General features: G+C 43.4%; 1 protein-coding gene across 2 annotated transcripts in view; it reads left to right on the forward strand.

Moving 5' to 3' along the window:
- Positions 1 to 18,304, forward strand: part of ESRRB (estrogen related receptor beta) — a 132,405-nt gene that overhangs the window by 34,840 nt on the left and 79,261 nt on the right. The window contains exon 1 of one of the 2 annotated variants that reach the window (XM_015631933.1): positions 16,127 to 16,226. The exons of the other annotated variant lie outside the window; for it this stretch is intronic. Coding sequence (XP_015487419.1) covers positions 16,177 to 16,226 — 50 coding nt within the window. The 5' untranslated portion in view covers positions 16,127 to 16,176. Of the gene's footprint in view, positions 1 to 16,126; positions 16,227 to 18,304 lie in introns of those variants that run through there. 2 annotated transcript variants of the gene reach the window in all.

The raw sequence follows: 18,304 nt of genomic DNA on the forward strand, positions 1-18,304 counted from the left end.
CAAGTCCTGTCAAGCTTTGCAGGTCTGTGACCTTAAGATCATTTTGCCCCAGCCTCTCCATTTGGACTAAGTATTTCAAGTAGTTGCAGCTCAACTGCAGGTAGTCAAAACCTGCTCATTTCTATATTGTGTTCCACGTGTTGTCATCTCCACTGAGGTGCAGATTTGTGTGCATGAGAAAGGCAGATCTGACCCTGTCCTTTGCCATCATGAGCAAAACTGACGCCCAGATGCTCTTGTTCTTAACAGTGAAGGAATTTGGGATATTTGAGAACTTACAGCCTGCTAACAGTAATTAAAACAATAAACCCCCCAGCAGCAATATGCTTGAAAGTGCTGGTGGACAATGTCACTAGGGCTAGGAATTTTCTTCAGAAGTCTTTGCTGTAATATGTGCAGGAAGAATGGCAAAAGCTTAAGGTCTTACTGAAAGTCTGCAGAATTATAACATCCAAAGTACATAATTTTAAATAACCACACTTTTGATGACTGCTTATGTTCTTGTTTATGAACAAATATAAGGACATTTTACAAAGGTATGTAGCAATAAGACAAGGGGGAACGGCTTCAAACTGAAGGAGGGTAGATTTATATTAGATTTTAGGAAGGAATTCTTTACTGTGAGGGTGGTGAGGCACTGGAACAGGTTTCCCAGAGAAGTTGTTGCTGCCTCATCCTTGGAAGTAGTCGTGATGGATGGATGGGGCTTGAACAACCTGGTCTAATGGAAAGTGTCCCTGCCCATGGCAGGGGTTTGCAATTAAGTGATCTTCAAGGTCCTTCCCAACCCAAACCATTCCTTGATTCTATTAAGCATGTAGTGACTATAAGAGTAATGCAGAAGTGTTAAACTCATCAAGTTGAGAAGTAAAAGGTTAATGGTGTTGGGATGATCAGTGTACAAACAATGCTGGTTAACCTTTCCATTCCATGTCTGATATTTGCTATAATTTGAAGACAGAATGTTATGAATAATAGAGGAAATAGACCTTTGTCATGTATCCCTGACATTTTGTTCATCAGAATTAGAGTTGTCTATTGCAGATGTCTAAGAAATGTGCCATAAAATCTTTTTCTCTTATATTTTCCCCTTTTTCTCTCTCATTAACTATCTCAAATACTTGAAGGAGAATTTGTTGGCCTATTTAGGCTGTAGAATGTGATGCTTCTCTCAAGGATGACTAGTATTATTGTTGGCTGGTTGATGACTTGGAAAGGACTGGCTCCCATATGTACTGCAGATAATGGTTCATTCAGGAGATAAAGTAAGCTAAACCTATCAAACATATTTTAACCTGTGTAAGAGACTGAATGAGTGTCACTTGAAGTGGCTTACCTGCTCAGTTTTAACAGTTTCATCAGATAAATGTACTGTGTGGTTTAAAGACAACACACAAAAAAGTGATGCTAGGGTACCCAAGTGCAGCAACTCTCCCCGTAGGCAAAAATCCCCTTAGGCAGGGCCTGGCATTAGTGGCAGAAGGAGAGGACAGAATAATAATAAAAAAAATAACAATCTGTGCCTATAGGGGTCAGAGAGCAAGAGGCAGCACGTGCTGGGTGGGAGCCATCAGTGAGAGCTGGTTTCCCCATGGGATATACAGACCTGGGCTATCAAAGTAAGCTGGGGCTAGGACAAACATGTTATGCCAGACACGTCAGCAGAGCTAGTCTGGTTTGCATAGGTGTCTGATCTTACTTGGCATGCTTTAAGCTCTTTTCAGAATCTCAGGGTGGAATATAACCATTATTATTTCATCCTAGCTGCTCTGTTCTCCACATATGATGCAACTCTTGGGTATTGCTTCTAACCAATGCAAGCAGGAAGCTGAGGCACGGGGTGCTGTGTTGCCAGGTGCACAGCTCATGAGTGTACAACCCCAGTCACACACCTCTGCTGCCCTTCAGTGAGAGAAGGAAGGGAGCCTGTGGGTCACTGCATTACCAAGTAAACACTCTTTGCCTACAGGTGTCTTGTTGATAGAGTTAAACAGTCTTGGTGCCCCAAACAGATGTTTTAAAACACCTTCCTGAAGCATCCCTTCACAACAGACACTCTGTTCTCTGGAAAACCAGCTTAGGACAGAATTGGGTAAAAGAACCTGAACATAAGGGCTGGTGGCCCTCACACCATTGTGCCAGTGCAGGGGTAAGGTCAGGCCTTCATTTGCAAAAACCGAGTCTGACCAGAGGATATGATCCTAACCTTGCTCAGGGGACAGGCAAGTTGGAGTCTCACTCTTACAGACCTGCCAAGCAGAAAGTGTTTATTTCCTGCTCTGGATCCACGACCCAGGAGGAATGAATAAAAGTGATTTAATCTTCAGTGTGAGGAAAATCACCTGACTGAGCAGGATGCAGAGGACAAATGGGACAGGGGGCCTTAGCTTGCCTAGCCAGGAGGGATGGGAAAACAGAAGTGAGGCACAGGAGCAGAATCGCTAATTGTTATTTATTATTAATTTTCTAATTTTTCGCTCACTCGGATTCCACGATTGCTGGAAATCAGGGCTCCTCTGTCTGTCTGGGCGCATCTGTGACATTGACTCTGTCTTTGAGATGGGGAGCACCCTCTGGTGGTTAAGGATAATCTCACATTTCCTGGGATTGGCGCCCATCATCTCTACACGCCGCCAGTTAAAGCGGACAGGAGGCAATGCTGGCGTACAGTCACTGTTGGGAAGGGTATTTGGGGCGCAAATATTCACTCTGACTTGCTAACCTTGGAATCTGATTCTCAGGAACCATTTTAGCCCAGTCAAAAGCATGTAAGGTGTGTTTGTTCTCCTTGCCCTGCTGTTGTATTAAAGCCCACTTACATGCCCTTCTTGCTTTCTCCCAATGAGAGGGCAAGTAAAGCTCAATCAGTCCCTAGGAACTGTGGTTTCCTGCTTCAGCTCTTGCTCCTGGCTCCCAAAAGCTCTAGTCTTGCACTCAGAGCTTTCCCTGGCCCATCTCTGGCTGGATTTGCTCTGCCTGGAGTGCTAAAGCCAGGACAGTACAGTCTCTTGCACGGAACAGAGGAATTCAGCTCAGGTTTCCCTTCTCCTTCCCTAAGTGGATTAACAGGCTGGAGGGATCGCCTCTGCCTGCCTGCCTCAATCTCCATTAGCTAACATGTTTCGCCAGCCGCAGTCACATCCTGGTCCGGAGAGCTGTTTGACAGGAGTGGATTCTGCCCCAGCCTCTCGCAAAAGCTGTTGCATCTTCGGAGAGGTTTTTCTCCATAACAGGGCTCGGTGGGCTGCCCTGGATGGCAGAGATGTAGGGCAGGGGTGCTGCAAGATGTATATTATTGCTCTGTCCACTGCTCACTTTACAAGAACTCATCTGCATCCTCTGCTGACTGCAAGCCTGCACCTCTGTGCAATGCATGTGCTGCACGAGCGGCAGAAAACATTCTGAAGGAGGGCCCACATGTGTTTTTTTTTTCCTTTTCCTCTCCTGTTTCCCAGGCAAGGGAGGATCCTGAGTATTCTGGGATGTCTCTGAAACTTTTGTTAACTGGATGTCACTACTGAATACCCTTTCTTGGATGCTTGTAGGCAGCCAACTTGAATGCAGTATTTCCCAACCGGCTGTGTGCAAGAAAGTGACCCTACCTCCTCTGCTGCTGCTTCCTGTTGCATTGTAGTAGTCATTAATGTGTGTTGTACCCTTGCACAGGCAGTCATTTATTCCACCAGTGCTGTTGTTTCCTCAGTTCAGAGAAGATATTTTCTACGCAAGAGGTATGCTTTAAATTGCATTGATTTTGGAACAATCCATTTAAACTACCAAAAATCCAAATTGTGGATGCTCTCCTGCCAGTTTGAGGATGCTTCATTTTTGCTCATTGGTTGTCTAAACAGATTTAGTTTCAATAGTAATGAGTACCTCTTGCACCAGCTTAAGTTAATCTATTTCAAATTATACCTTTTTTATACTATGGAAACGTTTTCATGCAAAGAAAGCCTGCAAGAAGAGGAGGTGAACACTGGGCATCACTAATACCAGCAGGGGCTGCCTGTGCCCAGCCAGTAGGGAGCCAAATGTTCTTATTTTGGTTTTGTAATCTGACCATTGCAGCAGGGGAAGTTGGTGTGCCATGCTCTGAAAGCTAGGTCGAGTGGCCAGAAACAAAATCAAAATGTATTTATTTTTTTATTTTATTTTAGCAAGTTGGAAGGGAAATGAAAAAGGCATAGGAGTATGAAGGGGCAAAGGACACCACAGGCTCTCAAGACAAGCTGTATTTAGCAAACTAAGGGATGAATTAAATATCCCAAACAACGTATGTTAAAGCACACAAATTAATAACCCTAGAACTTATGAATTAGCAGTGTGTGTGCTTTGGCCCTGTAAAGCCACAAGTCAATGGCCAAAGCTGAACAGCTCCCTGGAGAGCCCTGGCTTGCTGGTTTTAGCTCCCTGGGGATGCAACCATCTCTGAAGCACTCCTCTCTCAGGGCTATGTAGCTGTCAGTGCTTAATGATGTGCTTCCCAGAGAGAGAAACAAAGGTTACACAACTCTAAAGACGTAACCTGTCTCTGAATGGGCAGCAGAAGAATTTTCCTTTGAGAGGCCGAGTAAGACCTATTTTATTGAAAGGAAAACGTTCCCCTTTTTTACTGTCCTTTGTTTGGAGGAATATAAACTGTAAGAACAAATCTGGTTTTATATGTTTACAAGTAGCAGAAATCCCTTTATGTGTGAGGAGGAGCAGACTGGGGAGGAGGCAGTTAGGACTGGCTGAAACACCCTCGTGGTTAGATTTTGTGCCTTTTTGATGTTGAGGTTGCCTTGGATCACTGATCTTGACAAAGATGATAGTCTCTTGTTCTTCAGTCCTTTCCTTTTCAAAGGTTTCCCAAAGCACTTTATGCATAATGAGTTATTTTGCTACCACAACTGCCTTTGCAGTAGCTTTAATGGCACAAAACAATATACTGATTTGAGACCAGAGTTGAGGAAGAATATTATTGCTGTGGAGTAATGCAAGATACACTAGCAGAGGCCAAGCAGAAATAAACTGGGATAGTTGAATGAGATGTGTCTAAAGCAATAGTTTGCCATCTGCTCCTGCCCTTTTCATCTCAATCTCGGGCATTTCATCAGTAATGAATTGCAGGCAGACATGAATTGACACAATACAGGCTTTACCTCTCTCATAATCTGTTCAGTCCTCATCAGTGACCCTCTTGCAACACTAGTTCTGCAACATCTTCTAGTGAAAGATTCTGGTAGTGGTTGTACCCCTCTCTGGCCCTCTGACCAAAGCCAGAACAACAAGACGGCTACCAAATCTGTCTGCCTGGGCAGATCTGTCTGTCTCTACAGCTTCTTTTAGTTTGTTATGAAGGGTCATCTCTGAATACTGAAAGGTGTTCTTTTAAGGAACAGTTGATAGAAGACTATCAATTATGCTTTTAGGGAATAACTCCAGTTATCCTCCAGTTTTGGGAAACAGTAAGAAATTGCATTGAGAAAGTACTGTCTGTATCTTGAGAAGGAATTCTTGGTACTATATCAATAATTCTGTATTTCCCTGCTGACCTTTTCCAGTTCACAATTTCTTCAAGTTTACTTTGCTAGTCTTTCCCTCTCCTTAAGTTTAAAATGTTTAGGTGAGCTTTGGATACAGACTAGACTGATGTGCTTTCTGTGCAGTTAGAATCTGGCTGCATGTAACTTCAGGGTTGCTTTCTCGGATGTGGATTGAATTGAGGATGTCTATTGGGAGTTTCAGGTCTTGGTTTTCTCATTGGAGGTCCTTCCATCAGGCAGGTCTGTTAAATGCTTGCTGGGTCCCTGGAGACACTTGATCTGTGTTTAAAGGGAAGTAGCTGAACCACAAGAGGAGAGAAATGGCTGTGTACTCAAGCACTATTGCTCTAAAGGGATCTTGCTGAAAGCTGTGCAAAGCTTGCATGGCAGTCTGGGTGCCTGGGGCTCTCCATGTGCTTCATCCCAGCAGAGATCTGTGTGATGCTCTTGCTTGCCTTCCCTGCTCTGCGAAAGATTGTGAGCACGAACTGTGTTTAACTCTCCTGAGGGCCAGACCAGGAAAATCTCTGGAGGATTCCAAGCTGCACCTGCCTGCTGCTCCCCACTCCTCTTAAAGCTTCCCCAGTGGAGAGATCCGCTCCGGGAGAGCAGGAAGGCCATAAATAAATAATTCCTTCTGTCTCTCCTGATCAGCCCAAGAAGCTGTGATTACTCCTGAATGCCTAGGTTGCTTTCTTCTTAATGGCTTTTAAACCAATTTTGCCTTCATCTGATGACCCAGCTTCTCATCTTAGTTTTAGAGGAACAATTTCTTCCTTTAGAGAGAGGGGTTTGGGGGATATTTATGTAGTATCAAGAGTTTTGGCTGGGTGAAATAGTAAGCAGTGCCAGAAAAGCCACAGTTCTCTGGTTCTCTCAGGCTGCCCCATACCTTATTTTGACAAATCTCTACAGGACACCTCCAAGAGTACTGCAGATAGCATTGAACCTTGCTTGAGAGCAGTGGACACATGTGGACATCCCCCAAACATTTCATAACTCTTACACCACTCTAAAGACACTATATTTTTGGGATGTGTTTTACTGTTGGGAGAGCTAATCACTGAGACATCTGAGTGCTTATCCTTTGCTCCACAGTGGGTAGGTAAAAGTCTGGGAACATAAGTTAGGAGTGTAGGCTCTCACTTTTCAGTTCAGCTGACTTTACAGCATGTCATTTATGGGCATTTGACAGCTTGACAAATATTTAGACCTTATATTGTTGCTTTTGTACCTTGTGTGTACAAACTGTCATAGATTTTTTAAAAAGTGCTCCTTAAAAAGCAAGTGGATAGTCAAATCTAAACGCTCTTGGTTTGTATCATGCTGCAGGCCTTGGAGATATTTATTGTTCCTCTGACGGGTGTCATCTAGATTTGTCTATAGAGAAGTTTTAGCACTACCTCTAGCAGCAGAACCTACCTGCCTGGCAGTAGGACATGCAAGGCATGTCGTGAACATCCTTACAGTGCTGGTCAGGTATCCTGTGGGATGTGTACTAGCACAGCCTTGTATCGTGTTGCAGGCTGATGATCTCATCCCCACAGTGCCTTTGGAAGAGGGACTAGTCTGTCTGGGTGGAATGCAGCTGCCCTGCCTATGGTTACAGTGCCCAATGGGCTGAGTCAGAACCAAAACCAAATGGTTTATGGCTAATGACTTATGTTTTTTGTTGGTGTTAACCATCCCCTTTGACCAGTCACTTTAATGAGTATCCACATGAAATGAGCCGCTAGAACAGAATAGTGTCTCAAGGTGGTATCGTTGCCTGTAACCTTCTGTCATTAGCAAGGCAGGGGTGCTCCATCATTGGTGGTTAAGTGGACCTCTGCATCTGAAGCAGTGAGAGTCTTTCCCACTGTCTTCCTTGTGTTCTGTTTCTGCCTAACTTCTTGGTACACTGAAAAAGCAATTGGTTTAACAAGAAGTGCTGTCCCCAGACTGCATGGTTCGCAGGACAAACCTGGCAGAAACAACTTCTGGAAGTTATGTCACAAAAGCCCACCCTTTACTGTGTTGCTGACTGCAAGTTATGAAATACTGCCAGATGTTGAGGTCTAAAACATGAGTTGAGTTCTACTGAGTTCAGCTGACTGGAAATGTTTAATAGGAGGTTGCTATGTTCAACAGAGGAACAGAGAAGGGAGGTGTTGGTAGTCATTGATCACTGCTAAAATAAAGTTGTTCAAGAGATTAGCAAAAGACCAATACTGGACTTTCTTTTGTAAGCAATCTGGAGACCATGGGCATCTGTTGCTAGGAGGCTGCACCACAGTGACCCTCTGACCACATGGGACTGAAATTTGAGTTTGCCTTAACAATGATATTGAAAAGTAATCCTTTCTACTACTGCCATAGGAATGGTGAAGATGGCAACACGTGACTATGAAGGATGAAGGTATTTTTGCTGAACTCCAGTGACACAGGTACAGGTCTGTCAGGAGAAGACTTTACTGCTGCCCAAAACTGCTTCTGTACTGGGATCTCTGAGAAGTTTTAAGACTTGCAACTCATTCAACAAGAACTTTTCAAAGATGTCCAGGGGCTTGTACTTCCACACGTGAGAGAGATCACTGTCTTTTGGAATACATAGAGCAGCACAACAGAACTAGAACTGAACTGGTGAAACTTCTCCTTTCCTTTGCATGGAAGAGCTTTTTTTTCTGACAACCAGCATCTTTCTTTTCATGACTGGCTATTCTCTTGATACTGTATGTTCATATATTATGTAGCTAAAGCAGGTATGTTTATGTGGTCCTGCTTAAGTGATGATTTGTGCTATAAGCAAGGATTATTTTTCTCGTTATTTTTTCTCTATTTTTTGAAAATGTACTGCAAAAACTTGATAATTCATGGTGTGTAGGCATAGTGTTTGAATGTTAATGACTTGTAGACAGAACAGTGGTTTCCTAATGCATTTTTACTTGAAGGTGTCTGAATGTGATGCAGACATGTATCTCATGATGGTACTTAAAAGTATGTTAAGAAGCTTGGGATGGGGTTTGTTGGCAAAGCTGTCTAATCAAATAATTTGCCACAGCAATTTTCTCCTGTCCAACAAGTGAAATAAATATTATTCAAGTAATAAATAAATTCAAGAGGGAGCTGTGTAAAAAATCTGAATTGCTCTTCAAACACTCAAGTTAGTACAGAACAAATCTTAAAAAGGACATGCACTTAAGTGAGCTGTTCAGAGATTCAGAGCTGAGGAGAGTTGAGGTTGTTGTGCTGCTGATACAGCATATCAGAATGAAGCTGGCCTGTCATGTGTGGTTCTAGCCAAAACCTGTAGTCTATCAATATTAGAAACTGGAGTATTCTGAGACTGGAGATGGTGACCAGAAGAGCAGTCCTGATCATCTGATATCTCTACTTTTTCCAGACACAAACTATATCAAGTTTGTTAATGCCACTTGGGACCTGCAGGTTCATCTCACTGTTAAGTACTTTTGTATAGATCCACTGTTGGTGAGCTCCACTGTATTTGGCCTGACTGACCTGGTGAAGTCAATAGTCTTCTATCAGCTGTGCCCAGATGAGGCCAGATGGAGGTTCCTGCAGGGAAATGAAGGGCTTTAATCCTTGTTTCCTTCATCCCTTACACCCTGGGAAGGAAAGTCCTTTCACTGCTTTTCTTTATAACAGCCTATCTCACATTCTAAAACAACTCTTACCTAATAGGAAAACCCAGCTAAGAGGAATCTGCACACTTACCCACCATCTTTTGCCACATCATTGTATTCAAACTGCTGCCACCTCATTGCTGTTGCTGGGAAATAAGTTATCTTGCATGTGTTTCCATCACAGACTTAGAAAAATTACCCTTTGCCCTTGCTGCCTGACCCTCAGCAGGCATACTTTCTTAACAATAGTAACTCTGAAGCATTTTGGTTCTTTAAGTTCCGCTCATTTTCTGAGTCAAGCCACTCAACATTATCAGTGCAGATGCCAAAAGTGGCATCATTTCATTTTTGGAATGCAGCATAAGAGTAAGTAACTGTTATTTCTCCTGACAAGTCAGATATTTCTTTTGATCAGTTCAGTGAGTAAGCTGAATATTATATACATATAATATACATTATATATATATATAATACACAATAATAATTAATATACAGTGAGTAAGCTGATACTCTGAATATTAGGGTCCTAGGGTGATTAGAATGGAGGGCTTGGAGTGCATGGGCTTGGAGAGGGAACCAGCTAAACATCTCCCCAAATCAGAGCAATGAACAAGTGCCCCCTGTTCTACTGACCATCCTCCTTGGCCTTTTGCAATACCAGACTCAAAGTGTACTTGAAGCTTGTGTAATTTTAGGAAAGCAAAAGTTGAAAAGATACTCTTTGACTTTATATGCCATCTGACAGGATGAACCACCATACTAGGAAGGTCATGCTTGTGATGAAGGATTTGCAACAGCTAAGCAGATGTAAATATTCCTTGATGCCTTGTGTTCTCTTCTTCCTCCTGGTAGCTGAGCAAATAGCCCAGCTACTGCCCTGTGGACCTCTAGGATCATGGATGGGGAAGGATTAATTTCTGCTTTTCTGGAATTGAAAGAGTATAGGAAATAGCAGTTACTGCGCTAGTAAATTATGTGTAGCTGTGATTAAATAAAATAAAAATCACTTTCCATTCAAGGTCCTGGCCATGTTCTGCCTGACCACAGTAATCCAGCTGAGGATTAGTGTAATGTATCATAGAAAAAAGATCACCAACAGGTCCAAATTTGGAGCTGGATCACAGCTTTTCATTGAAGTCTTCTAAGCCTAGAAGATCAACCTACCTCTCTAATGACCTGTTTTTTCTGAAGAAGGTTTCTGTCCACTTAGCTAAACAACAGTTAGGCAGAGATTGACTAAGGATTAGGTTGCCAAAATGTGAAAGATAATACTGCTGTATTTCTGGGCAAATAGGATGGAAGTTCTCATCAAATACCCCAGCTACCTGATGATACAAGGAAGAACAGAACACATAATCCCAGCTATATCATTTCCTCTCCTGCCTCTATGTTTCTTATTACAAATTCTTCCATCATCTGGAAAGAAATATCTCTCTTCTGATTGTCTTTATTCTTTATTCTTTCCCATTTGGTAAAATACCCTGCACCTGCCCCTCTGAAGCTCTGTTTTAATTTTACAGAAGTTGGATTTCCTTTGCCTGGTTTGTCTTTGTGTGTGTGTGTCTCTACAGTGAACTTTTATTTAAGATGTCAGCAGAAACATGTTCTGCTGTAAAACTGAGTCCTGCTATTAACACTGCAAAGTCAAAAATGGGTATATAATCACAAAAACCAGCACTGGCCATATATTTAAAAAAACCAAAAACAGTTATAAATGATTATTAAAGCAAGGCTTGACTTTTCATTTGGCAACGTAGAGATTGTGTTTGTCTTAACTCAGGGCTCCTAACACTGTTGTATCCAAGCAAAGAATTTAAGGTCACACTTTTGAGACAGAGAATTCTCATTTAAAGTGGGACAATAAGGGTTAAGACACTTATATTCAGACTCTTGTGCTACAGATCTGCTCAGACTGAGTTGGGGCAAGCCACATGACCTCTTTTTGGTAGGATTTGGCATTTCTATAAGTTGTGAATTATAACACATACTAAAGACTAGGTAATGTTTGAAGCACATCTAAGGAAGTTCCGATGGGTGTTCATTGTTTAAAAATAGCAACATGAAACTATTTTCTGTTTAAATAGATGTTGAGCTTCATCATGATACCTTTAGATGGAAGGATAATGTTTGCAAGGCCAATTTGATTTTTACAGAAAAAAAAAATCGATTGGATTTCTAAGAAACTGTTAGAAAAGAAGACATTGCTTTTGGTGGGGAGAACAAACTCTTTGGGTGAGTAAGAGAAAATAGAATAGAGCCCTAAATAAGGAAGGCTGGTCTGTAAGAGCCTACAAGGCATCAGGGAGCTGTGTTCAGAGTAGTTAAGTTTCTCTTTAGGGCTACTAGCCCTGCAAAGCAGGGGGATCAGGGCACGTAACACAGGGACTTGTGAGAAGTCAGACAGTTCTATTGGCCTCAAAGGTGTGAAAGGCTTGTCTTCCCAATTCAACCCAATGACTCCTCTGTAACTTAAATGAGACAGAGGTGGGAAAGATTTCATGTCATCAATCTCCTCTTTCCCCAGAAGACAAGATAAAAAAGTGTAAACACAAACCGCTCAGCCCAGTTTAGGTCTTCTAATTATTATATTTATTTGCCCTGGACAGACAGCATTTCATTTGCTTGTGAAAATACAATAATAGAGTCTTCATAAAAGGGAAAAAAAAATCCCAAACCCAAAAAGTAGCTTGGTCTCTTCCTCTTCTGAATTTTCCTTAGTCAGAAAAGAAAAGGAAAAAAAAAAAAAAAAGGCACCTTATCAACAAGTGAAATCAAGTTTGTTTGGCATGATTTCAGGTTACTCCTACCAAATGAAATTTCTGTCAATCAATCAGTCAACTTGCTGGAAAGTTGATCATTATTCCATGATAAAAGTTTTTTTTAAAAAGTAAAACATTAATTTATCAAAACCAGATTAGTCATTAAAGGCTGGAAAAAGTCTTCAAAGAAAGTCTCTATCCATTATACGTTGGAAAAGCCATGAAAATTAGGATCTGCATATATCACAATCCTTTTTCTTTTTCTTTTTTTCCCTTTTTTCGTTTCTCCTTTTTTCTTTTCTCCTTTTTTCTTTTCTCCTTTTTTCCCTTTTTCTTTTTTCTTTTTCTTTTTCTTTTTTCTTTTTCTTTTTCTTTTTCTTTTTTCTTTTTCTTTTTCTTTTTCTTTTTCTTTTTCTTTTTCTTTTTCTTTTTCTTTTTCTTTTTCTTTTTCTTTTTCTTTTTCTTTTTCCTTTTTCTTTTTCTTCCTTTTCCCTTTTCCTTTTTCTTTTCCTTTTCCTTTTTCTTTTCCTTTTTCTTTTCTTTCTTTCTTTTCCCTTTTCTTTTCCCTTTTCCCTTTTCTTTTCCTTTTCTTTCCATATTGCATGTCTCAAAGAACTGATACTGCCTATCACTCCATCAGCCTGTACTGCTCTGATTGTGATCTGTCCAAGGTTAATATTGATGGACATTGTTGCTCTGCACTGGGACAATGCATGAGGAGAACAGGTGACCTCAGATGCCAGAGGCTGCCTTATGAAAGCCATCCCAAAGGGTGGCACTTAGCAGAGCACCTCTGCACAGGCTCTGTTCAGAGGGCACAGACTAAGTTGGCCAGGACGGTTCCCTGCCCCTCCTGCAGTGAGAGAGCAGCAGTTCCAGGGGAGGATTCCATCAGGGTGGCAAATAAAGGCGGTGCTCACAAGCCAAGCCCGGTGTTCCATGTGGAGTTCTGCCTTGGATTTGCCTTAACAAAGCTCTTTTGCTTCCAGATCTACCAGCTTAATCTTACAGTCCTTTCTAACTTAGTCCTGGAACTGTTTTAAAAACCACACATATCTGAAGGATAGCCATGTTGAGATCAATTTTTCCTTTTTTATTCTTTGGGGGAAGAGAAATTGGCTAAAGCTGTGAGAAGAGCTCAGCTGTGTGTGGAGGTTTGCAAAGGATGAAGCCTTCTGAAGTTCCAAAATCGGCTTGCAGGACTCTTGTTCTGTTTCTTCAGGAATTCAGGTTGGCAGATCAAGCTCAACTGGCAGAGACTATTCCTTTCTATCCTTCTCAGAAAGGAAGGGTCAGACCTCTGCACAAGTTGCTCTCAAGGCAGGGGAAGCTCAGTTTGTCCATTTGCACTGAGTCAGAAGAGATTAATACTACGTTTCTGCACTGCTCTGTACTGCAAATGCCCACCTCACCCAGGTAGTCTTGTCAGCAACAGCCCATTTCCAGAGTACAAACCCACTATTGTACTGTTGATATAATTTAATTCAGTCCTGTGGACCTTGTGCCAGGCAATCTCGTGGCTCCCTGCTTGCATCAACTCAGCCTGCATGAAAGTTAAAGTGCAAAATTAAAACATCAGCTGCTGGGAGAGCAGGACCTGCCTGCCAAGCCATTCCCACTCTGGTCTCCCATTCAGTGAGAGCCTACACCAGAGTTAATCTCTGCACAGTCAGGATCCAGCCACGGTGCACCTTTCTGAAGAAAATAGTTTTCAGCTCACTGCTAACACCCTGACTGCTCTTGAACTGTAGTCTGCCTAAACCCTGACCCTGTGTGCCTCCACCTGTCTCTCATGCTACTGCACAAGGATCTTCTTTATGGGGCAACTAAGTCACCAGTCAGTCCCTCTCTGGCCTCAGCTTTCTGTTGGAAACACAAAGGTGCTGGTTTTGTCCTTGCCTCTCCTTGGGCAGGTGCTCTCCAATGTGGTTAGTAAGATTCCTTACAACCTTGGGCCCTACTAATGCTAATGATGTGCTAAAGCTTGTGTCTTGTCTCTTCAACATTTAAAGCATCTTAGAGTTTCTGCTGTGATGATATATCACTTAATTGTACAAAGGTATTATGTATATATGTTTCATTTGTATTAATTCTGGTGGAAGAAAAATGTATCATCTGACTTGTGCCACCTGCAACACTCAGGTAATCTGATTCTGCTGTACTCTTAAAACTGGATACATCTTCTCTCTGTCTCCATTTTTTAAACTAACCCGTTTTCTGTCTTCATGTGTACCTTTTACAATAAAAGGCCTCTCTCTTGACATCCTTTAAAGACAGGTGATCAGAATCACCTAACTTGTCCTCACATGGCCTGGGAACACATTAGGGCACTGTTAGTTTATATGCATCTGTTAAAGATCTCTGGTAGAGGAGGTTTGGAGCTGGCTTTGAATTTGGACATTCCTCTTTTCCAAATATTCTCAAGTTTCTACAAATACTGATTGTATGAAAAGTCGTAGCCTAATTTATTGTGCATTTATTGCTTATAACTGAGCCACATTGTGTTTTATTCTGTAGTACTCCATTATCCAAAAAGCTCTGGTCTGCCCTTTGCTTCTGCTGGTGTTGTACATCTTTGCCTCAAATTAGATTCTGGGTTTTATATTTAAAAACACCCTTCTAATTTCTACTTTATTTAAAACTTTTGTTTGCCTGGCATAAGAGCATGAAGCTTTTATCCACATATAGTTGTATGTATTTTTGTTTTAGAAAAGCCACTGTTTTTTGTCTACCTCTTAAGGATATTTTTATATATTTGAGCAGCAAACATCTAAACATGAACTAGAAGTGTAGGAGAGATACAAGTGAGGTTTGGGAGCGCAGTTTGAAAGGTAGAGAGTAGGTAGCAAGGGGGAAGCAGTACCTTTAGTGCAGCTCTGTGTGTGAGTCAAGCGTTCAGTGCAGGACTGTGTGTGGTAGGCATATGCCCGAGAAGTTTGCATGCTTTTATGGAGAGGGACCTTAAGATAGGTGTTGGTGTGTTGCTGCAAACATGCAGTGAAATTGTGTGAGTGTGAAAATGTCTGTGTGAAAGGACACAGACTCCAGCAGCAGTCGATACATATGCAGAGCTTTGAAAATATGTCCTTCATGAAATTAGTTGTATGAGCCAGTTTTGATGTTTGTGAAGACTTCTGAGGGTCTGCAGCTATGTTTTTGGGGTTTTTGTGCCTAGGAATGTGTGCTGTTGTCCTGAATGCCTGATTCTGATCTCACGTGCCACGACTTATTCCAGTGTGGCCTCATAAACTGCACTGAAGTGACACTTGAATTACACTGCTTTGAAACGGGATTCGGGTGCTTTTCCGCACGCGTTTGTGGCAATGGATATATGTGTGGGAAAACAGATGTCCGAGTGCAGCGATTAGGCTGTGTCGCGCTCAGACACAGCTCTGCATGTGCACGAAGCGTGTGTTGGTGGAGTCGTGTGTTCGCATGTCACAGCGCCCGGGACACTCATGTTCCAGTGGCCCGCCGGAGCCTTGTGCTGAGCATGGGGGCTGCTGCTGCATGGGTGCCCGCCGGCCCGCCCGCCTAAATAGCCACGGGGCACCCTTTACCTCAAGTTTTTGCATAAGCCTAAACTCTACAGCCGCTGTCCACGAGAGACAGAGGGATGGGGAAGAGGGAAGGGGCGCGTGCGCTGCGCTGCCACCGTCCCCGCGGCGGGACCGAGCCGGAGCTGCTATCCCGTGCCACCCATGTCACCCGTGTCACCCCCGCTGCCGTGCCAGGGGCAGCCCGGCTGCCGGCCCGCACTGCGCCCCGACTCCTCCGGCCCCGGCCCGGGACTGCCCGTCCCCGCGGAGCGCAGCGCTGCCGGGCCGGGGCTGCGCGGTGCTCCCGGCCGCGCTGCGGTGCCGGCCCCCCCGGCCATGCCTCCCCCAGCCGCCGTCCAAGCCCGGCCCCCGTGCGGGAGCCAATAGCCGCCCTGCCGTCTCCATCCGTCTCCCGGCGTTAAAGCTACAGCGGGGCTCGGGGCGGCGAAATCCCCCGTGGCCGTGTCCTGCGCGCCGCCCGCCTCCTGCCGCCGTCAGTGTGTCCGCACGCGGGTGCGGGAGCGGAGCGGAGCGGCGCTGCCTCCCGCCGCCCCTGCCCCGCCGCCGGGCTCGGGCCGGCTCCTCTTCCCGGCGCTCCCCACCTCCCCAGCCCGCCGCAGTTTAGTTGTTATCTTGTGTTTTTTCTTTCTTTCTTTCTTCTTCTTCTTTTTTTTTTCCCCTTTTTTTTTTTTTTTCTCCTCCAACCGGGAATGCTCAAACTGGACTGATGGACATTTCCGAGCTGTGCATCTCCGACCCGCTCGGCTACCACAACCAGTGAGTGTGCCGTGCCGGGACCGGGCGGGCCGGGGGCGGGCTGGCAGCGGCGTCGCGTCCCGCTGCGGGCGGCATGGGGCAGCGACCCCGCAGTCCCGCTGCCTCCGTGCCGCAGAGCCGCCGCCGCCCACCCCCGCGGGGCAGCGCGGTGCCGGTGTCTCGGAGCGGCCGGGCGCGGGCAGGGCACGGCAGGGCAGGGCAGGGCGCACCTCCGCGCCGGCAGGTGCGCCGGAGCCCGCGGAACAGCACTTGGGGGGGTAGGCGTGCTGGTTGTGTTTCCTTCTTGCCGTGTAACTTCTCCCTCTAACGCTTCATCTCCTAGGAACAGGCAGCTAACAGTGAGCACTGACAGTCCTTCCTGCGCAGTTTTACTTTCCGTCTGTGCTAGGATTTTTATTAGATGAATTACTAGGTGCCTATAAAGAGTTGTGCATATAAAACTATACGAAGCAGATCCATCAAAGCACCGTCTTTTATTTTAAAAGTCTGTTTTCCATCTGAAATGCACTATGGAAATTCAGTTTCCCACAGACTACTGTTTTGGATAGCCTGCCCAGGGAAAGAGTGAGTGAGTCGGAGGGCTGGCAAACAGACATCCCAAGCTGGGACTGGAGATGATACCTTAGCACCTGCTACTGCTCTTTGTATTCCGAAGTGGGCTGTGCCTGGTAATGCTGTGTTTAAAATCACTTTAGCGTGTTAAGTTTGGTTTGATCCTGTTGGGGAAGTTAGGAAACAAGGCAAAACCTTTTCAGCGTTCACATCCAGCTGACTGTAACAATTAATTTTAAATGCGTTTCTCCAATAAATCTCACCCTGAGCAGAGTCCTCTTTTGTGTGTTTGCATGTTAATCCGTGTGTCACCTATGCAGGTTTTATGTCATCAGAGGTGGGAATTAAGTAATTTTTCCTATTTCATTGCTTTTGTCTTAAGAATACATTGTATTTAGTAAAATTAAAATAATTAAAATCAAACAAACCATCAACAAATACCCCTCTTCCCTCATTTCAGCTTTTATTTGTCTTTCTGTACCTTGTTTTCTGATATCCCATCTGTCTTTACACTCATTTTTCTTTCCTTTAATCCCCAGCTTCCAGCAGTTTCATTAAAATGAGACTTTGTATTGTTAATAGAAATTAATAATCTAACCCATGTGATATTCTTTTCCCCACTGGTGCTACACTTGTGGCTGCTCCACTTTGAATTAAAAATAAACAAACAATTTCTTAAGGGAAATGTATTCTGTATGCTGCTGGGAGACTTAATATTAAGGCAAAAATAGAAGATGCATTTACCTTCATTAAAAAAGAAAATAACAAAATGCCACAATGAAAAGCTAGGTCTTCATCACTTACTATATTGTCTCTTAACTTTTTTCCTTTTAATTTTTATACTTTTGGAATTGATAAAAAGGAACTCAAACAACATGAAAACAATAAGAAGAAATCTGCACGTTGTATTGCCATTCACCCTTTTTACTTTTTCATGGGCTTTCAGTCAGCTCTCAAAAATGTCAAGTGCACCTTACCCATATGCACAACTCCTTGGCTGCTGAGTAGACAGATGAAGGTGGCCCTGGGGGAAGTGCCACTGAGCCCCTATGGCTTTACAGCAGGCAGGGAGTGCTGCTTTTTGAGATGAGAAACTGTTGGAGAGCTCTTTGTTTAAAGAGGTGCTTGGTTCTGTGTGCCAACTGACCTGCTCTTTAACGTTGTTGAGGTTTGGTAAAACAGAGAAATAGAATTTAAAATATTTCAAACTCATTTTTTTCCATTTTTTTAATTTAAAGGAATGTGACGGTGCAGGAAAGTCTGAAAAAAGTTACTGAGATAAGCAAAATATGAACAGCTTTAAAAATACAATATATATAAAGGTATATGTGCAGAGTGTCAGGTACTGATTTGATTTACGTTCTATTTTTTTTAAGGCTAGATTTCACATTATATTCCTGTAGCTGAGGATGAGTTGGCCCAGTCTATATCTGTTTAACCATCTTTTTCTCCCACTATAACAATTAGCCAGTGAACATAAAAAGTAAATACAGGTGTTGTATTTGTGCCTGTATCCCTAACTAGCT

This window comes from Parus major, chromosome 5 (assembly GCF_001522545.3).
Source record: "Parus major isolate Abel chromosome 5, Parus_major1.1, whole genome shotgun sequence".
Lineage (NCBI taxonomy): Eukaryota > Metazoa > Chordata > Aves > Passeriformes > Paridae > Parus > Parus major.